This window comes from Pleurodeles waltl, chromosome 7 (genome assembly GCF_031143425.1).
Source record: "Pleurodeles waltl isolate 20211129_DDA chromosome 7, aPleWal1.hap1.20221129, whole genome shotgun sequence".
Classification (NCBI taxonomy): Eukaryota; Metazoa; Chordata; class Amphibia; order Caudata; family Salamandridae; genus Pleurodeles; species Pleurodeles waltl.
The window spans coordinates 1112455738-1112475800 of NC_090446.1; the positions used below are offsets into that span (position 1 = coordinate 1112455738).

A 20063-nucleotide genomic window follows, 5' to 3' on the forward strand; every position below is an offset into this window, starting at 1 on the left:
TCAAAGAGCAGACTTAAAGACCCCTGCAATTCCCCGCAAGAAGCGTGAGACTTGCAACACTGCACCCGGCGACCCCGACTCGACTGGTGGAGAACCAACACCTCAGGGAGGACCCTCCGGCGACTCCGAGACCGTGAGTAACCAAAGTTGTCCCCCCTGAGCCCCCACAGCGACGCCTGCAGAGGGAATCCCGAGGCTCCCCCTGACCTCGACTGCCTGAACTCCATTTCCCGACGGCTGGAAAAGACTCTGCACCCGCAGCCCCCAGCACCGAAAGGAACAGAACTCCTGTGCAGGAGTGACCCCCAGGAGGCCCTCTCCCTTGCCCAGGTGGTGGCTACCCCGAGGAGCCCCCCCCCTTGCCTGCCTGCAACGCTGAAGAGATACCTTGATCTCTCATTGATTTACATTGAAAACCCGACGCTTGTTTCTACACTGCACCCGGCCGCCCCAGTGCCGCTGAGGGTGTACTTTTTGTGTGAACTTGTGTCCCCCCCGGTGCCCTACAAAACCCCCCTGGTCTGCCCTCCGAAGACGCGGGTACTTACCTGCTGGCAGACCGGAACCGGGGCACCCCCTTCTCTCCATTGCAGCCTATGCGTTTTGGGCACCTCTTTGACCTCTGCACCTGACCGGCCCTGAGCTGCTGGTGTGGTAACTTTGGGGTTGCTCTGAACCCCCAACGGTGGGCTACCTTGGACCCAAACCTGAGACTTGTAAGTGATTTACTTACCTGACAAAACTAACAAAAACTTACCTCCCCCAGGAACTGTGAAAATTGCACTGTGTCCACTTTTAAAACAGCTTATTGTGTTTTATGTAAAAAGTATACATGCTAATGTAATGATTTAAAGTTCCTGAAGTACTTACCTGCAATACCTTTCAAATGAGATATTACATGTAGAATTTGAACCTGTGGTTCTTAAACTAAACTAAGAAAAGATATTTTTCTATAACAAAACCTATTGGCTGGATTTGTCTCTGAGTGTATGCTCCTCATTTATTGCCTGGGTGTATGTACAACAAATGCTTAACACTACTCCTTTGATAAGCCTACTGCTCGACCACACTACCACAAAATAGAGCATTAGTATTATCTCTTTTTGCCACTATCTTACCTCCAAGGGGAACCCTTGGACTCTGTGCATACTATTCCTTACTTTGAAATAGTGCATACAGAGCCAACTTCCTACATTCATTTTAAAACATCACACACACTTACCTTCAGCCTCGAGGTCCCAGGAGGGATGGGCCACGCCTGCAGAAAAGCCTGCAAAATACACTTGATTATACTCATCCCACACACCCGCGGTTAATGCTCCCATAGACCCAGACTGTGGTAATTCTTACCTGCCGCGTCCTGCTTTACCGAAAGCTGCTCCTCCAATGACTGCCAATAAAAATGCATCAATTACGACATGTACGTTTAAAAACAAACGTGCATTGACAATGGTGGGTTAATAAATAAAGGAAATGCCTTAGCTTCCACCAGTGTGTCTTGACCACAAGACCGTGTACTTCCACCTCGACGGTGACTGGTTAATGTGCAAACATGCAAATAATATCAGTGGTCCACCAAAACCTAAAAATGAAAAAACCAGTGTAGCAAGTGCCTTAAACTAATGGTAATAACCACCAAGCACACACATTAATCACGTCTGTGTAAACAGCCCTGCAACAATGGTTGTCAGTTGATCAATCACCGAGGAGATGTCTTGACTTTAATGAATGCATAGACAGTGAAAATACTTGTAATCAGCCGTGAAACATGCAGAAGATGTCTGTGACTAGAAAAGAAAGAAAAACTGTTTTTTAAAAAAGCTCGTGGTGTACAAGTGAGGTAAAAAAGGTTCTGTAATGGGAAACGTTTTGTAATGCTTAAGACCTTTTTTGGAATGCTTTAGATCTTGGATGCAAGTTATAATATCAAGGTTAAAAAATATACGTTTGTATTGAGTCTTTTGTCCTCTTCGGTGTCAGATTCCTTCCTCTAGTGTTCCACACAGGAGCTCAATGGAGTGTTATTGTGACCATTCGTTAGCATGCGTAAAACATAGTAATGTGAGCATTGAATATACAATATATCTACCAAAGTATATTATTTAATCAACATCAAGTGCCCTTGCACAACTATTGGAGATTATTTGAGTCCGTATGTTTCAGACAAGAAAAACATGCGTCACAGGCTAGATTTTTCTGGACAGACTAGATAAATCTCACCAAAACCCACTGTAGGTTTATTCATGGATGATATGGATTGCTTACCAGGTAGGACAAAGGACAAAGCCATGGTGAAGTATTTAGTTCCAGGTCAATGTATTTTTATATTGCTTTGTCTCTCGATTTTAGAGGTCACCCTCCTATGTGGCATTGGGAGGTCAATGTGTTTTGGTAAAAAAAAATGTAAGGGTGGCTTTGTCAGGAAAGTCGGACTTTGGAGGTGGTGTACAATACATCTGTCCAGTAGTTTTCAAACCTTTGTCCATAAAGAACCGGAAATAGTTTTTATATTAAAAGAACATTTGCCATGGTCGACACAAAATGTTGATGTCAATTGGGTCTTTAACCCAAAGAGATAGAGAGCCAGGATCACATTATGCTGAGGTGTGATGGTATTAGTCTGGCAGAAGGATGGTGGCAAGGTTGGGGAGATTTAGTCATGTAGTGGGCTTATTGTGGGTTGGGGTAGTATCGTAAAGAGTAGGAAATGGTAGTTTATTAGTTTGGGTTCTAATAGTGTCCTGCGGGTTGGGGCGTGGTAATGCTTCCAGAGGAGGGCAGTGCTAGTTACTAATAAGCACAGCTTTACCAGTTCTGACCATAGACAGCTCCCAAGTAGCATATTAGAAGCAATTAGACAAATTACTGGTCCTGTTAGTGCATCATTGCCAGTTCCCAATCCTCAGATCGTCTGTTGTTCATGTAAGCAACCATTTTAGCCAGTAAGCCCTTCATTGACATATCTTAGATGGCACTTAATCACCTGTATGAATACCATGTAGGATGTATGCACATCATAGCCAGGTCTCATTAAACACTTAATAGCCAGTTTCAACACATTACAGGTAACTTCCACATACCTCATGATATCCAGTTTCCAATTAGCCCTTTATTGCTAAGTACCAATTCATTTTCAGTTTCTATTTAGCTCACTTTTGCCAACTCGTAGTTTTATTACTGATTCCTGGTTAGCACACGATTGTCAGTTCTCTTTGTTACTTTGGTGCATCGCTGAGGAAATGACAAATCTATTTAGAGCTGGCTTGCAGTTTTTATCTGTATGGTGTTGTCAAACAATTGTGGATAATACCAGTGCTTACAGTGGGCTTTGGATCAGCCTGTTACTTCTAGTTATTTGCTATCCTTTTGACTGGATTAATTTTATTGTTCATCTTCTAAAACTCCGGAAACTACTTTTTAGGTCGCAGCCTACTAGACAGTGCAGCCTGGGGGACTTTCAGAAAGTTGACCTGGGAATGCATTTTGCTTGTTGATTACCATTGGCTTTGTGGCTTGTAACTCACACTTTGACTCTCTATTTGCTGGTGTTATTTGCTTTAGGCTCTCCAGGTTCAGTGTGTCCCTCCTGTTGCCTAAACCAGGTTTCTGTATTCTTCCACGAACCAGCTTTCTGTCAACAGGCCTTTAAATTATGTTCTTATCTTGTTATATTTGCTGTGAAATCAAAGACCAAGGTCAAATGTCAGGCACTATCTTCCAAGGACACTTGTTTACTTTTCCTTCTCTGACTACAGAGTTAGAGGATTTGTGTGACAATCTTGCAGGATAATGAGAGGTCACTATGAAGTCTCTACAGGCCTTTGCTGACAAAGATTCTGGACACTAAGCTATCTGAGAGGTGTACAGTATTAATACCACAATGCAAAGTAACTATATAAGTACAGCCAACATCTTGCAATTATTTATGTGATCACCTGGTAGTTGCGAGATGCGATTCGGAGTATTCGCAATTTTGTCTGTGGGAGTGTTGAGTGCTGACCCCTCAGCCCACAAGAGGGTTCTCCAATGTGTCATAGGCACATTCAACTCTAATCTCGCAACTTTTGAAAGATGGTGGTGATCAACGTAATTGTTTCAGGTAGTTTTGCTTGAAGCACACAATCCCAAACACTGATTCGGAAATACTTTCTTTAGCCTGAGAGGAATCACTAAGGCGAATGTGTCTCCTGGACTGAGGATAACACTAGTTAGCTCAGCCTAATAAACGCGCTGCCAGTTCCAGAGCTCAAATGGTTAGCTGGGCACATCAGTGCCAAACCCTTCTGTCCCCAAATGCTCCATTTGAAATTCCTCAGATTGCTGCGGCCTGCTCTGAACATTGCCTCAAGAAAGCACGTTTGGTGCAGCGTTCCCTCAGAGAATCAGTGCATATCAATGGAACTAACTTCAGCTTTTGCAGCTTTAGAATAGAATTATGCAATATCCTGGGGATTTCAAGCACCTAAGATGTATTTGCTACTAGCGTAAATGGCTATTAGATAGGCACAGACGTTTGTGTGCTTTGGAGTGCAATTTGCTGCAGTCAGTGCTTGGCATATCTAAGTGCTTTAGAGTTGGTTTTGTGTGGCATGAAGGGGAATCCAGAAGTGTGTAGAGGAAGCAGACAGACAGGAGCAGATGTCCGGTTCAAAGTCTGAGTAAAAAAAGAGACTGCCTGAATCTCGTTAGCCCTCCGGAAGAGTAGGCCCCATGCATCAGATCACATAAGGCAGAGAAAACCACTAAAGTCAAAAAGCCTGAGGAAGGCTATGTCTACACCTGGGTTTATGTTTTCGATGCTGAGCAGTTGTTCTGGTGCATTGACCTGCGTGGCAGTACATCCAAGGGTTATGGTGACTGAGGATTTATCACGGATGACATTTCTGCTTTTGTGTGGTACAGTCGTTTAGTGGTTCTGTAGAATCTGATGTTTACAATTTCATCACAGAGCTGGAGAAGAAGCGTGAAGCTGAGCAACGGGTGAGGGATGCACAGGAGCGAGAGCTGCGTCGACGTGAGAAGGCAGAGGAAAAGGAGCGCAGGAGGCGGGAGTACGATGCTCTGCGTGCGGCCAAGCAGGAGCTGGAGAAGAAGGCGGAGAATGGCAAGAGTCAAGCACGTAGTAAGTGCAGTTAATTGAGATATGAAAGTAATGAAGTGCTCTAGAACCCTGTGATTATTTCTCACTCTGTATCACAACATTGTTTTCTGGTATTGCTTCAGTCATGAGCGTAGACCCGTGGCTGTGCCAGCAGATGAAAAATAAAACAATAGCTTGCTTTTGTTTTATTTTTCTTCATTTTTCATCTGCTGGCCCAACCAGCAGGTGCAGGGAGGGAAGGTTGGGAGAGTGCACCTAAGTGCACATGTATGTTTGGCTGGCTGTTTGAGGCCTGCCAAACACACATGTGCACTTAGGTTTCTTCAAGCTGGCTGTATACACAGCCGGGCTGGAGAAACAGCACAGACCCCAGGCTTATGTCTGAGCCGCAGTCACTGCCGCTCAGACCAATCATTACGCTGCTATGTTTAGCATGTAAACAGCGCTGGGATTGCTGGGGGCCTTTGCTGGTGTCCCAGAGGACCAAGGTGGCAGGAGATGGCATTTGGGAGATAGACGTCGCAAGTTTTTTTTTTTTTTTTTGGGTGGGGAGTTTATACTGTTTCCCCTGTCTCGCCGCTCCCTTGACATGCTACGGCAACCACTAGTTGAAAAGGTATACTGCAATAGACCAAGCTTGCAGTCCTTTGTAATCATCCTTTAGTCTTAAGGTTTAAGGTCTTAAAAGTGAATTGCATAAAGGCACAGGATATCGCAGCCTAATACTGCACATTTAAAGATATCTACACCAGAAAGCTGGCTTACGCTGATCACAAAGTTTCAGAAGGGTGTGCTTACAGGAGGCAAGCTTGGAGAAGATCTAGTTGTTACATAAAAAATATCAGGAAGGGCTGTTCAGACTCCATGGGTAAGTCTGCACTCTTAGAGGTACTGTTCCACATGGGTGCAGGTTTACAATGTTGCTCTGCTTGCAGAACGAGAAAGTAGTGCGCCTATTAAGCTGTACCATTCACCTTTTTAGGCATACTACTGAGCGGGTCGTAATTTGTTTGTTTATTTTAGGAGGCTGCTATTTCCCCAATGCCTAGTTATACATAGTGTAATATAACCCGCTGTGAAAATGCATGTTTTTCTATTTTCCTCAAAGTGAAAGGAGAAACTAATTTCCCTACATTCCTAGAAAGGTTGGGACTATTCCCCTTCACACCTGGAAAGTGAGTTACACTCAATCTTTCCTGGAGTACATCTCTTTCCTGGAGTACATCTCTGTAAGGAAGTAACAGGAAATGCTCATAATTTCACAAGTTTGTGGGAATTCAAAAACTGTCAAGACAAATCATGCCGTGGGACTTAAAACTGTGTAATTGTGCGCAGTTGTATAGATGTAAAAGACACTAGTGCGCTGCACAGTGTCAGAGACAAAAATTCAGCATAGTATTAGAAGGCTGTAGATGGTTTCTAAGAGCGAAAATTGACGTTTACTGTGCTCTTTAAAGAGGTGTTTCGTCAGCTGTGTGTTAAATTATATATATATATATATATATATATATATATATATATATATATATATTTTGCACTTAGCCTCTGGTGGTGCCTTGGATGTGGTGTGCTGGGAGCCACTGGAGGTGATGAAAGTCAGTTAGGCAGGGGTGCCAGTCGATATAGCTTTGTAGATTATGTAACTGCTTTTTAAGGTTTAAATTGGTAAGGGAAGATATTCCAATGTTATGTTTTGTTTTTTATTTAAAAAAACAAAAAATGCATTGAAGTAATTTAGACAGGCGTTTTGCATGTTGAGAATCGAGGTAGTCGAACGTGAGGTGCATTCATCCTTGAGGCAGTTTGGAGGTGTCTTTGAAGTTGACCTGGCTGAGGGTGTGCAGAGCCCCACCATAGATGGTGAGCTTGTCTTCAAGATAAGCAGGTAAGGTGGTTGTGATGGCATTGTAAATCACGCAGCTGGTTTTCAACATGGTGTGGATTGGTAAGGGAAGCTAGTGAAGGGTGGGGATGTTTTATTTCTTCAGGCCTTTGTTGAGGCATGCTGCTACATGAAGAATGCCTTTAATATGAGCTAATGTGGGAGCCTGGAATGCTACGGAACAGAGCCTTGCTACCATCCAGCTTGGAAAACTCAAAGTTTAAGCAGTAGTTCTAAAACCACGTTCTTAGAGGACTTTCTTTGTTTTCTTTAGTAGAGAGAGATGCTATCAGGCAGGCTTGGTTTCTTCGTCATGTGTTTTTAGGTAGGTTGGTGTCCTGGATCAATCAGAGTGATTTGGCATAGGGTGAATCCATTCAGGTTTATGTTACTGAGCCAGGATGGACTTACTGTTGTGTGCTGTTCTTGGCGAAAAGCAGGAATTCTGTTGTGGTGGTGTTAAGTTTCTGGACAACCAGGACTAGATGAGATGTAAGCACTGTTTGAGGCACAGGATGTCTCGAGCAGAGGAGACTTTTGTGACGTACGATTACACAACTGTTAAAACATTTATGACTGAGACGTACTCTTATATGGATAGCTGGCAGACATAATTGGAGCTATTCTTGGCCACAAGTATAGGTTTACAGCTGTAAATGGCTTTGCAGTTCAGGCCCCCAATGTGCTGTTGAGTCCTTAGAAATCACCACACAGAACTTAGCCTAGTATATTCCTAGAGATTGCTGAAAGCCCACCCTAGTGCACGCTAACAAATTCCACTACAGGTCTGACTTGTTCGGAATGCAGAGTGGCGTCCGATTTCTTTGGAAGGTGACGATGTATGGCAAACAGAACTCCTCGGATAAGCTATACCTCTTTGGCACTGAAGAAAGTTATCCCTATGGCTTATTCAATGCACTTGTCACGGTGTAACGTGGAACTGCGGTTGAGTAGCTCCCAACCCCCAGTCCTTCAAAGGTTAACACCCCATCCAGCAACACTTTATCCATAATATATACATTGCACTGAGGTAGATTGGCAAAAGGGGGGAAACTAAGCACCCTCAAGGAAAGTCATTCTGTGAGTAGCAAGCAATTATAACGAGCCTACCCTTCCCAGTTGTTGTTTGTATTTCTCGCAACTGACCTGGGGATAATCATTCTTTTTGTTCCTAGTCTTTATACCACCTCTCTGTTTTTCTCTGCTCCTCTTCTGGTACTTATTGCTGTTACAGTGGGAAAACCCTGGCGATCACCCAAGAGCCTGGTTCCCCAGGATGCTGAGAATCCCGTGGTCTGCTCTCTCAGGAAACAAGACAAAACAAGGGGTGGAACGGCGTGTCCTTTAAGAGCTAGTTGAATGCCTGGATGACAGAGGATGTTAATACGTTTTTTGACACAGCTGGGAGCATAAAAGGGTCATACTGTAGCACTAGCTAGAATACACACCTCATTAGGATGTCAGACGGATGATCCACAAGATCTGTCGCAGATTGGTACTTCATTTATTGCAATGATTGCTGAGGGGGGGAGGTGATCTTTGATGTCTTATGTAGGATTGGTTTGTTTATAATCTCTCTTTTTTTTTTTTCTCTCCAGAACCTTCATCGCCTACCACCGCATCCCCAGCATGTAGACGCTCTTGGTTTGGCCTCCTGCTGCGCCTCTTTGGAATTGTCATGGTTTGCACCTTGGGCATGTTCGCAGTGTGTGCAGTTACTGATCTGAAGAACCAGCCCCTGTGCACGAGTATAAATAACTTGTATGAGGACATGGTGACTCGACTGCGAGCCCACAAGATCTTGTCTGGTGTCTTACAGCACAATTCACAGCAATAATACTTGGACATCTGAAAACTAGACTGTACTTAGTGACCCTGATCCGTATTGGACCAAGGTTGAAACCATGGAGTGCATGGTACAGTCAGGGGTCACTTAAACTGCCGAGACTCCTCACAAGTGCTGGCTGTGCTGCTTGAGAGACAAAGAATCAAATGCCCTTGTACGTGTGAAACCAATCGAAAGTTATTCTCTTGCTGAACACCGGTGATCCCTGAGCAAGCGCCAGCCTCTCAGCTATGACTGATAAGATATACATAAAGTTCTGTTTGTTATAATTATATGATAATTACATTTGGAGGAGCCCTTCCTTCTTATTGGCTACCCTGGTTGGGAAGCCCTCATTTCTTCACTGCCTAAAGTTTCCGCCGCATTTACGTCTTTGTTTGCAAGGATTAGTGACCATAACATTGCCTGCTGTCTGGGTTTATTGTCCCTCGACTGCCAGAGGAAGGACTCTTCCTTGCTGTTTCTTCTGAAAAATGTATTTTTAATTAAAATGAACGCTTTAACAATTACTCGCAGTTACTTTAATACATACATAAAGGATTAAAACACAAAGTATTTACAATAAAAGAAAATCTGTTTATAAAAGGTGTTGTTTGTTAATGCTTGGAAGTAGCCCTTGTAAGACCACAGGTGGGACCATCACATCGAGGAGAGATGTAGTCCAGACAATTGTGCTTCTTAGATCACACTTAACTCAGAACATTCAGCAGCAGTGTGGCCCCCTGCTTTCCTTCACCTGAGGACAAGGTCATCAATACTATACGGTAACCTCCAGAGAAAGTTCTGGGTTCATGGATGTCATCTGAAGATAAATCCGTTTAGAAAGTTCTGGGCCAACTCGTCGTGATGTGGAGGTGACTCCTTCGCCACGGCGTACTAGGATGTCTGAGAGCAAGTCATGCCGGGCTTGGGTAGAGGCGCACCGCCTGTAAGCCTGCAATGAAATGAACAGTACAACAGCTGTAAACTCACTTCAGCCAGAGTACTCTCTACTCAGCATGATAGACATGCAACAACTGGTTGTAGAAAACAATATCACCCTACTTTCAAGAAACTACCATACTCAAGGTAACAGAGTATTCTCTATGCAAAATATACACAGGCTTTGTTTGATGCATTCAGGATTCAATTCTAGGCCCAAGTGCAGTTCTCAAGGTGTATACCTTTGCAGCGATAACTGAGTGATAGAGCTGTGTCTTGTAGTTGTGGACTGATTTATCTACTAGAGATCTGTGTTTGACCACCTGGTCACAGGTTAGAATCCTGACAGGTATGCTCAGCTTTTGAGCCTTCCTAGATATAGATAAGAGTAGCATGGGGGTAATGGTAAATTGTCTGTTAACAGTGGCATAGTACGCGCTGGGGTGAATGTGCTTTAAAGTGCATTTTAGGTGACATAGTGTAAGCCTGTTTTAACTATTTCCACATTCCTAACGTGTTAAATGTGTCCAGAGGTCAGGAAGGGCCCCGAGTGCACATCTGTTTTGCAGATATCTCAGAATGCTCTCCACCAACAAGTTACCTTAGGTCTGATTTGTAACCAGTCTGGGAGGCAAAACAGTCTTCTCCAATATGTAAGAGAGGACAAGAAAGTTCTGAACGTGATGAGCATTATTATGATGAAGGAAATATAAGTCAGTAATCTTTTCGTATAGACAATAATGTTCTGTTAGAGCTGTTCCCCCATTGCAAACATGCTCTTCAAAAGATACGGAGCGCCCCACACTAATCTCATCATGGACCCTGCCGCTAAAGCTTTATGAATAAGGGGACAACTCTATAGATTAAACCTAAGGACACCATTATTAGCGGGATAGCACCAACTAGTCTGCTTGTAGGTTACCACATATCAGTGCGTCAGTTTACACACTGTCTGTTTTACTACGCTTTTAAATAACCAGCAAGAGTGACTGTGCTCGACAATTGACTCCGTTAACAAAGAAGGCCCAGATCTCGTCATAAATTTAATTACCTGAAAAAGTCCAGTGCAATGGGTGAAACACCTATTGGCTGGGGCTACAGTTTCTGTGATCCCTTACAAATGGTACCATGCTAGATCAATCAAATACTGTTTATCCCTACCAAAGCAGAACAATCAGCTAGTCCATGTACGTCTGCGATCCATACCGTTATGCTGTATACGAGTCAGCTATATTACGCTTATGAATGGTTTGCCACAAACTCAAGTTCATATTGTTAGGAACTATCCTCTGGTTTAGTACTCTGTTGCCCCGACTTGTAGTGAGGTGCTTTGGGGACACCTTACTCAACTACTCTTGCAACTAATACTTCTGAACCATATGTTCAGATGCATAATCGTGATGCTTCCAGTTTATGGAAGTCTGAAAACTAGCATCAATCTGATCCACATGAAAGTTAAATGACTTCAGACAAGAATTCAGGTTTGGTACACAGCAGTATAGTCTTTCTGAAAGAGGACATGTGTGGCTTACTGTCTGAAGAAGCTTTAATTTTATCAACCGAGCCAATGTAATAGTTGATTTCTCCTGCCTTAACCAGCACTGTTACAGGTAAAAAAAAAAAAAAAGAAAATGCCTCTCCCTGGCAAAAAGGTGGATCAGGAAGTTCCTGTTTGCATCCTACAACAAAGGGATCATCCTTGGGGAATTGCATATTTTAATTCCAAGTTCTTCTCTGCAAAGGTTGACAGTAGGGTTTATCCATGAGGGAAGATTCTATACCCCGCAAAGGCTCACTGTAAGTACATGGTGCCAATTTGAGCGAAGCTAGGGAAAACCAGGTTCTAAGAGGCACAAGTCGAAATAATCCACTGCCTTTTTCAAAACAGAATGAAAATGTCTATATGAAGCTAAATGTAATCTTGTTCAACATCTAAAGAGTTTTTGAGGGTATGGTGGAGTATCTGTAAGACGCATCTTCACACAATTCTTGCCACTGAGACGGTTTCATAACTGAACGAACACATTTAGTTTGAAAAATTACGTTTTTTACAATTTTCTGATAAAAAAGACTGAGCTCGAAGTGACGAGGAGTTGCAGGCCTTGGCTGCAGACAGACAACATTCTACCCCCATAAGCTACTGTTCAGGACTTGGAAACAGTCATCAGGGAATGCTGAGCAAATGGATCTACCGCGTGTATGTATGTATGTATATTTATGTAGAGTGAACCTAGATGTGAAGCAAAATAATGCTACACATTACTAGAGAGGTTGCTTAGGGACTATCTATAAGATAGTTTACATTTTACATACATTGTAGGCACCAGGAGATTAAGTGATTTTCCCAGAATCACACGATTTTGAGTGAAGGGCAGCGGGCGAGATTCGAAACCGAGGCCCCATGTTCTAAAGGGCGGCAGCTGTAGCCGTAAGGCCACATGTCCTCCCCTTTATCTAATTGCTATATTTTTTTTCTGAAAGGCGATATAGAGCAACATAACTGGGAATATTGGAATTGGCTGCTGGGTTCTCTGTGTGAACAGTAAAGCAACAGGACTCGAAACAAAGTCATTTTGTAATTCAGGCAAGTAAATTACCCTAGAACTAACCTGAACATCTGGACTGCATCAGCCATTTTTAAAGCCTGTTCAGCCTGTTTATTCTGTGAGAAACAGACATTGTAGGGGATATAAAATTCCTTTGAAACTAATGAGGAAAAAATGAAAGGTAGGAGTAGTGTTAACTTAACAGTCTTCTGGTATTTGTTAAGGTATACAGGCATATGTATGTTGGTTGAGGAAAAAACGAACATGTGGCACCTTGAGCCAGATTTGGATGAGTAAGAAAATTGCAACTGTTGGCCTTGTGAAGGGATGTAAACTCAGGGAAGGGGGCACCCAAAGGGTGCACGGGGCCTGTTGGCATACAGGTGAGGTAGGAGCACCGCCCTGTAGTACTATTCAGGGCAGGGTTTAACTGCTGACAGACCCGCAGCTTTGGGAATTCGCACTTTTTCTGCTAGAGTTGCTTGCAGATGCATGTGCCGGAAGGCTCTCCCTCCTGAACAGGTAAAAGAAAGACATAAAAAGTGGCACTGACCTACATACTGACACTAATGCAGACCCAGGAACTGCTATGGGACTGAATCCCCTTCAACCCAAGTGATTCACCTTCTGTCCTGGGTTTTCTTCAGTACCAGCTCCTTCTTACACATTGGCAAGAGGTGGTTTGTCATAGACAAAGTACCGATCCAGAACAGAAAACACACGAATTCATGAGATGCTCGTTACTATAGAGACCTTGTGATGGTCAACTGCTAATACCTACTTCCTGTCTGCTTTGCACTATTTGAAGCATGCGGCGAACAGCTGGCAAAGCAGAGGGAGATGATCTCTCCAATATACTATTGCATTTAAAAAGGGAAACCCCTGGCGCTGGAGGGAAAACAGCTGAAAGAAAAAATAATTGCCACCCAAAAAGTGGAAGCACCAAATAAACCGATATGTTCAGTGTAAGGAAATGCCTCCTTGGCATGGTTACCCCCTGACTTTTTGCCTTTGCTGATGCTATGTTTTGAATTGAAAGTGTGATGAGGCCTGCTAACCAGGCCCCAGCACCAGTGTTCTTTCCCTAACCTGTACTTTTGTATCCACAATTGGCACACCCTGGCATCCAGGTAAGTCCCTTGTAACTGGTACCCCTGGTACCAAGGGCCCTGATGCCAGGGAAGGTCTCTAAGGGTTGCAGCATATTTTATGCCACCCTGGGGACCCCTCACTCAGCACAGACACACTGCTTGCCAGCTTGTGTGTGCTGGTGAGGACAAAACGAGTAAGTCCACATGGCACTCCCCTCAGGGTGCCATGCCAACCTCCCACTGCCTATGCAGTATAGATAAGTCACCCCTCTAGCAGGCCTTACAACCCTAAGGCAGGGTGCACTATACCAAAGGTGAGGGCACCAGTGCATGAGCACTGTGCCCCTACAGTGTCTAAGCCAAACCTTAGACATTGTAAGTGCAGGGTAGCCATAAGAGTATATGGTCTGGGAGTCTGTCAAACACGAACTCCACAGCACCATAATGGCTACACTGAAAAATGGGAAGTTTGGTATCAAACTTCTCAGCACAATAAATGCACACTGATGCCAGTGTACATTTTAGGGTGAAATACACCCCAGAGGGCACCTTAGAGGTGCCCCCAGAAACCTTAACCAACTACCTGTGTAGGCTGACTGGTTTTAGCAGCCTGCCACACTCGAGAGATGTTGCTGGCCCCATGGGGAGAGTGCCTTTGTCACTCTGAGGCCAGTAACAAAGCCTGCACTGGGTGGAGATGCAAACACCTCCCCCAGGCAGGAGCTGTAAAACCTGGCGGTGAGCCTCAAAGGCTCACCCCCTTTGTTCCAGCACCACAGGGCACTCCAGCTAGTGGAGTTGCCCGCCCCCTCCGGCCACGGCCCCACGTTTGGCGGCAAGGCCGGAGGAAATAATGAGAATAACAAGGAGGGGTCACTGGCCAGTCAGGACAACCCCTAAGGTGTCCTGAGCTGAGGTGACTCTAACTTTTAGAAATCCTCCATCTTGCAGATGGAGGATTCCCCCAATAGGGATAGGAATGTGACCCCCTCCCCTTGGGAGGAGGCACAAAGAGGGTGTACCCACCCTCAGGGCTACTAACCCCCCAGACCTAAACACGCCCTTAAATTTAGTATTTAAGGGCTTCCCTGAACCTAAGAATTTAGATTCCTGCAACTTAAAGAAGAAGAGGACTGCTGAGCTGAAAAACCCTGCAGAGAAGAAGAAGACACCAACTGCTTTGGCCCCAGCCCTACCGGCCTGTCTCCCTCCTTCAGAAGAAAACTGCTCCAGTGACGCTTTCCCCAGGACCAGCGACCCCTGAATCCTCAGAGGACTGCCCTGCTTCCAAGAGACCAAGAAACTCCCGAGAACAGCGGCCCTGTTCAACAAAGACTGCAACTTTGTTTCCAGAGGAGCAGATTTAAAGACCCCTGCAATCCCCGCAAGAAGCGTGAGACTTGCAACACTGCACCCGGCGACCCCGACTCGACTGGTGGAGAAACAACGCTACAGGGAGGACCCCCAGGCAACTCCAAGACTGTGAGTAACCAAAGTTGTCCCTCTGAGCCCCCACAGCGACGCCTGCAGAGGGAATCCCGAGGCTCCCCCTGACCGCGACTGCCTGACTCTGAAATCATGACGCCTGGAAAAGACCCTGCACCCGCAGCCCCCAGGACCTGAAGGTTCAGAACTCCAGTGCAGGAGTGACCCCCAGGAGGCCCTCTCCCTTGCCCAGGTGGTGGCTACCCCGAGGAACCCCCCCTTGCCTGCCTGCAACGCTGAAGAGACCCCTTGGTCTCTCATTGAAACCTATTAGAAACCCGACGCGTGTTTGCACACTGCACCCGGCCGCCCCCGCGCTGCTGAGGGTGTACTTTTTGTGCTAACTTGTGTCCCCCCCGGTGCCCTACAAAACCCCCCTGGTCTGCCCTCCGAAGACGCGGGTACTTACCTGCTGGCAGACTGGAACCGGGGCACCCCTTTACTTCCATTGAAGCCTATGTGTTTTGGGCACCTCTTTGACCTCTGCACCTGACCGGCCCTGAGCTGCTGGTGTGGTAACTTTGGGGTTGCTCTGAACCCCCAACGGTGGGCTACCTTGGACCCCAATTTGAACCCTGTAGGTGGTTTACTTACCTGCAAGAACTAACATTACTTTACCTCCCCCAGGAACTGTGAAAATTGCACTGTGTCCACTTTTAAAATAGCTATATGTGTTTTATGTAAAAAGTATATATGCTATTGTGATTATTTAAAGTTCCTAAAGTACTTACCTGCAATACCTTTCAAATGAGATATTACATGTAGAATTTGAACCTGTGGTTCTTAAAATAAACTAAGAAAATATATTTTTCTATACAAAAACCTATTGGCCTGGAATTGTCTCTGAGTGTGTTCCTCATTTATTGCCTGTGTGTATGTACAACAAATGCTTAACACTACTCCTTTGACAAGCCTACTGCTCGACCACACTACCACAAAATAGAGCATTAGTATTATCTCTTTTTGCCACTATCTTACCTCTAAGGGGAACCCTTGGACTCTGTGCATACTATTCCTTACTTTGCCATACAGAGCCAACTTCCTACATTGGTGGATCAGCGGTGGGGTACAAGACTTTGCATTTGCTGGACTACTCAGCCAATACCTGATCACACGACAAATTCCCAAAATTGTCATTAGAAATAGATTTTTGCAATTTGAACTAGTTTTCTAAATTTTTAAAAGTCCTGCTAGGGCCTTGTGTTAGTCCCTGTTAGCATTACTTTTAGAGTTTAAAAGTTTTGTGAAAGTTTGAATTAGAACCTAGAACTAGTTTTAGTTTCTTAAAAAGTATTCCAACTTTAAGAAGCATAATGTCTAGTGCAGATTTGAATGTGATGGAACTCGACACCACCCCTTACCTCCATCTTAAGATGAGGGAGCTACGGTCACTCTGCAAAATAAAGAAAATAACCATGGGCCCCAGACCTTCCAAACTACAGCTCCAGGAGCTTTTGGCAGAGTTTGAAAAGGCCAACCCCTCTGAGGATGGCAACACAGAGGATGAAGATAGTGACTTGGAGGAAAATTCCCACCTACCAGTCCCAACTCGGGAGAACAGGGCCTCTCAAGCCCCGTCTCCAAACATAATAGTCAGAGATGCTGTTTCCCTCACAGGAGGGACCAACGTCTCTGAAATCACTGAGGATAATCCCAGTGAAGAGGACATCCAGTTAGCCAGGATGGCCAAAAGATTGGCTTTGGAAAGACAGATCCTAGACATAGAAAGGGAAAGACAAGAGATGGGCCTAGGACCCATCAATGGTGGCAGCAACATAACTAGGGCCAGAGATTCTCCTGACATGTTAAAAATCCCTAAAGGGATTGTGACTAGATATGAAGATGGTGATGACATCACCAAATGGTTCACAGCTTTTGAGAGGGCTTGTGTAACCAGAAAAGTGAACAAATCTCACTGGGGTGCTCTCCTTTGGGAAATGTTCACAGGAAAGTGTAGGGATAGACTCCTCACACTCTGGAAAAGATGCAGAATCTTATGACCTCATGAAGGGTACCCTGATTGAGGGCTTTGGATTCTCCACTGAGGAGTATAGGATTAGATTCAGGGGGGCTCAAAAATCCTCGAGCCAGACCTGGGTTGATTTTGTAGACTACTCAGTGAAAACACTGGATAGTTGGATTCAAGGCAGTGGTGTAAATGATTATGATGGGCTGTACAATTTATTTGTGAAAGAACATCTGTTAAGTAATTGTTTCAATGACAAACTGCATCAGCATCTGGTAGACCTAGGACCAATTTCTCCCCAAGAATTGGGAAAGAAGGCGGACCATTGGGTCAAGACTAGGGTGACCAAGACTTCCACGGGGGGTGACCAAAAGAAAGGGGTCACAAAGCCTCCCCAGGGGAAGGGTGGTGAGACATCCAAAAACAAAAATAGTAAAGAGTCTTCTACAGGTCCCCAAAAACCTGCACAGGAGGGTGGGCCCAGAGCCTCTTCACAAAACAATTTTGGGTACAAGGGTAAAAACTTTGATCCCAAAAAGGCCTGGTGTCGTAGCTGTAATCAGCCTGGACACCAAACTGGAGACAAGGCCTGTCCCAAGAAAACAACCACTTCTAACTCCACTCCAGCTAACGCTGGAATGGCTAGTCTCCAAGTGGGATCAACAGTGTGCCCAGAGCAAATCAGGTGTCACACTGAAGCTACATTAGTCTCTGAGGGTGGGGTGGATTTAGCCACACTGGCTGCCTGGCCTCCTAACATGCAAAAATACAGGCAGCAGCTCTTAATTAATGGGACAAGTGTAGAAGGCCTGAGGGATACAGGTGCCAGTGTCACTATGGTGACAGAGAAACTGGTTTCCCCTGGTCAATACCTGACTGGACAAACTTATCCAGTCACCAATGCTGACAATCAAACTAAAGTACATCCCATGGCTATGGTAACTTTAGAGTGGGGAGGGGTCAATGGCCTGAAACAGGTGGTGGTCTCCTCAAATATCCCAGTAGACTGTTTGCTTGGAAATGACCTGGAGTCCTCAGCATGGGCTGAGGTAGAACTGAAAACCCATGCAGCCATTCCGGGTATCCCTGAACTGGTGTGTGCCAAGACAAGGGCACAGTGCAAGGCACAGGGTGAAAAAGTAGAGCTGGAGTCTGGAAAAAGGGCCCAGCCTACCAAGGGAAAAGGAAAGCCAGCTGGGAAACCAGCTGCAAAACAACACCAAAAAGAGAACCTCTCTTCTCAGGAAGAAGTTCTGCCCTCTGAGGGAACTGAGCCTATGGAGTTGGAACCTTATCAGGTTGAGCTCTTAGGCCCAGGGGGACCCTCAAGGGAGCAGTTGTGTAAGGGGCAAGAAACCTGTCCCTCTCTTGAAGGCCTTAGGCAGCAAGCTGCTGAAGAGTCCAATGGCAAGAAAACTGGAACACATAGGGTCTATTGGGAAGATGGACTCCTGTACACTGAGGCAAGAGATCCCAAACCTGGTGCCACTAGGAGAGTGTTAGTGCCTCAGGAGTTCATTCTGACCTTAGCCCATGATATTCCCCTTGCTGGGCATTTGGGACAAACCGAGACGTGGGAGAGATTAGTCAACCACTTCTACTGGCCCAACATGTCCCAGAAAGTTAAGGAGTTTTGTGTCACCTGTACCACCTGTCAAGCCAGTGGTAAGACAGGTGGACATCCAAAGGCCCCCTCATTCCACTTCCAGTGGTGGGGGTTCCCTTTGAAAGAGTGGGTGTGGACATAGTGGGTCCACTTGAACCTCCCACAGCCTCAGGAAATATGTACATCCTAGTAGTAGTGGATCATGCTACTAGGTATCCTGAAGCTATTCCCCTTAGGTCGACTACTGCCCCTGCAGTAGCCAAGGCCCTCATTGGTATCTTTACCAGAGTGGGCTTCCCTAAGGAGGTGGTGTCTGACAGAGGTACCAACTTCATGTCAGCATACCTGAAACACATGTGGAATGAGTGTGGAGTGACTTATAAATTCACTACACCCTATCATCCACAAACTAATGGCCTTGTTGAGAGATTCAACAAGATATTAAAGGGCATGATCATGGGGCTCCCAGAAAAACTCAAAAGGAGATGGGATGTCCTCTTGCCATGTCTGCTCTTCGCTTACAGAGAGGTGCCTCAGAAGGGAGTAGGGTTCTCACCCTTTGAACTTCTGTTTGGCCACCCTGTAAGGGGACCATTAGCTCTTGTTAAAGAAGGCTGGGAGAGACCTCTTCATGAGCCTAAACAAGACATAGTGGACTATGTGCTTGGCCTTCGTTCAAGAATGGCAGAGTCCATGGAAAAGGCAAGTAAAAACCTTGAGGCCAGCCAACAGCTCCAGAAGTTTTGGTATGACCAAAAGGCTGCAATGGTTGAATTTCAACCAGGGCAGAAAGTCTGGGTTTTGGAGCCTGTGGCTCCCAGGGCACTTCAGAACAGATGGAGTGGCCCTTACCCAGTGCTAGAGAAGAAGAGTCAGGTCACCTACCTGGTGGACCTAGGCACTAGCAGGAGCCCCAAGAGGGTGATCCATGTGAACCGCCTAAAGCTCTTCCATGACAGGGCTGATGTAAATCTGTTGATGGTAACAGAGGAGGACCAGGAAGCTGAGAGTGAACCTCTCCTTGATCTCCTCTCATCAAATCCTAAAGATGGTTCAGTAGATGGAGTGATCTATTCAGACACCCTCTCTGACCAACAGCAATCTGATTGTAGGAAGGTCTTACAACAGTTTGCTGAGCTCTTTTCCCTAACCCCTGGTCAGACACACCTGTGTACCCATGACGTGGACACAGGAGACAGCATGCCTGTCAAAAACAAAATATTCAGACAGTCTGACCAAGTTAAGGAAAGCATCAAGGTGGAAGTCCACAAGATGCTGGAATTGGGAGTAATTGAGCACTGACAGCCCCTGGGCTAGCCCAGTGGTCTTAGTCCCCAAACCTCACACCAAAGATGGAAAGAGAGAGATGAGGTTTTGTGTGGACTACAGAGGACTTAATTCTGTCACCAAGACAGATGCCCATCCCATTCCTAGAGCTGATGAACTGATTGACAAATTAGGTGCTGCCAAATTCTTAAGTACCTTTGACTTAACAGCAGGGTACTGGCAAATCAAAATGGCACCTGGAGAAAAAGAAAAGACTGAATTCTCCACACCTGATGGGCATTATCAGTTCACTGTCATGCCCTTTGGTTTAAAGAATGCCCCTGCCACCTTCC

The 20063-nt window shown here is 45.3% G+C and overlaps 2 protein-coding genes across 6 annotated transcripts in view; one reads left to right on the forward strand and one right to left on the reverse strand.

Annotated features, from left to right (window-relative positions):
- LRRC59 (leucine rich repeat containing 59) overlaps nucleotides 1-9414 on the forward strand; it is a 72333-nt gene extending 62919 nt beyond the window's left edge. For all 5 annotated transcript variants that reach the window (XM_069200076.1, XM_069200074.1, XM_069200077.1 and 2 more), the window contains exons 7-8: nucleotides 4949-5122; nucleotides 8582-9414. In XM_069200076.1, the coding sequence (XP_069056177.1) occupies nucleotides 4949-5122; nucleotides 8582-8820 (413 nt within the window). In that variant the 3' untranslated portion in view covers nucleotides 8821-9414. The remainder of the gene's footprint in view (nucleotides 1-4948; nucleotides 5123-8581) is intronic.
- EME1 (essential meiotic structure-specific endonuclease 1) overlaps nucleotides 9336-20063 on the reverse strand; it is a 78550-nt gene continuing 67822 nt past the window's right edge. Inside the window, exon 9 of the mRNA XM_069200071.1 lies at nucleotides 9336-9763. Within this exon, the coding sequence (XP_069056172.1) occupies nucleotides 9587-9763 (177 nt within the window). The 3' untranslated portion in view covers nucleotides 9336-9586. The remainder of the gene's footprint in view (nucleotides 9764-20063) is intronic.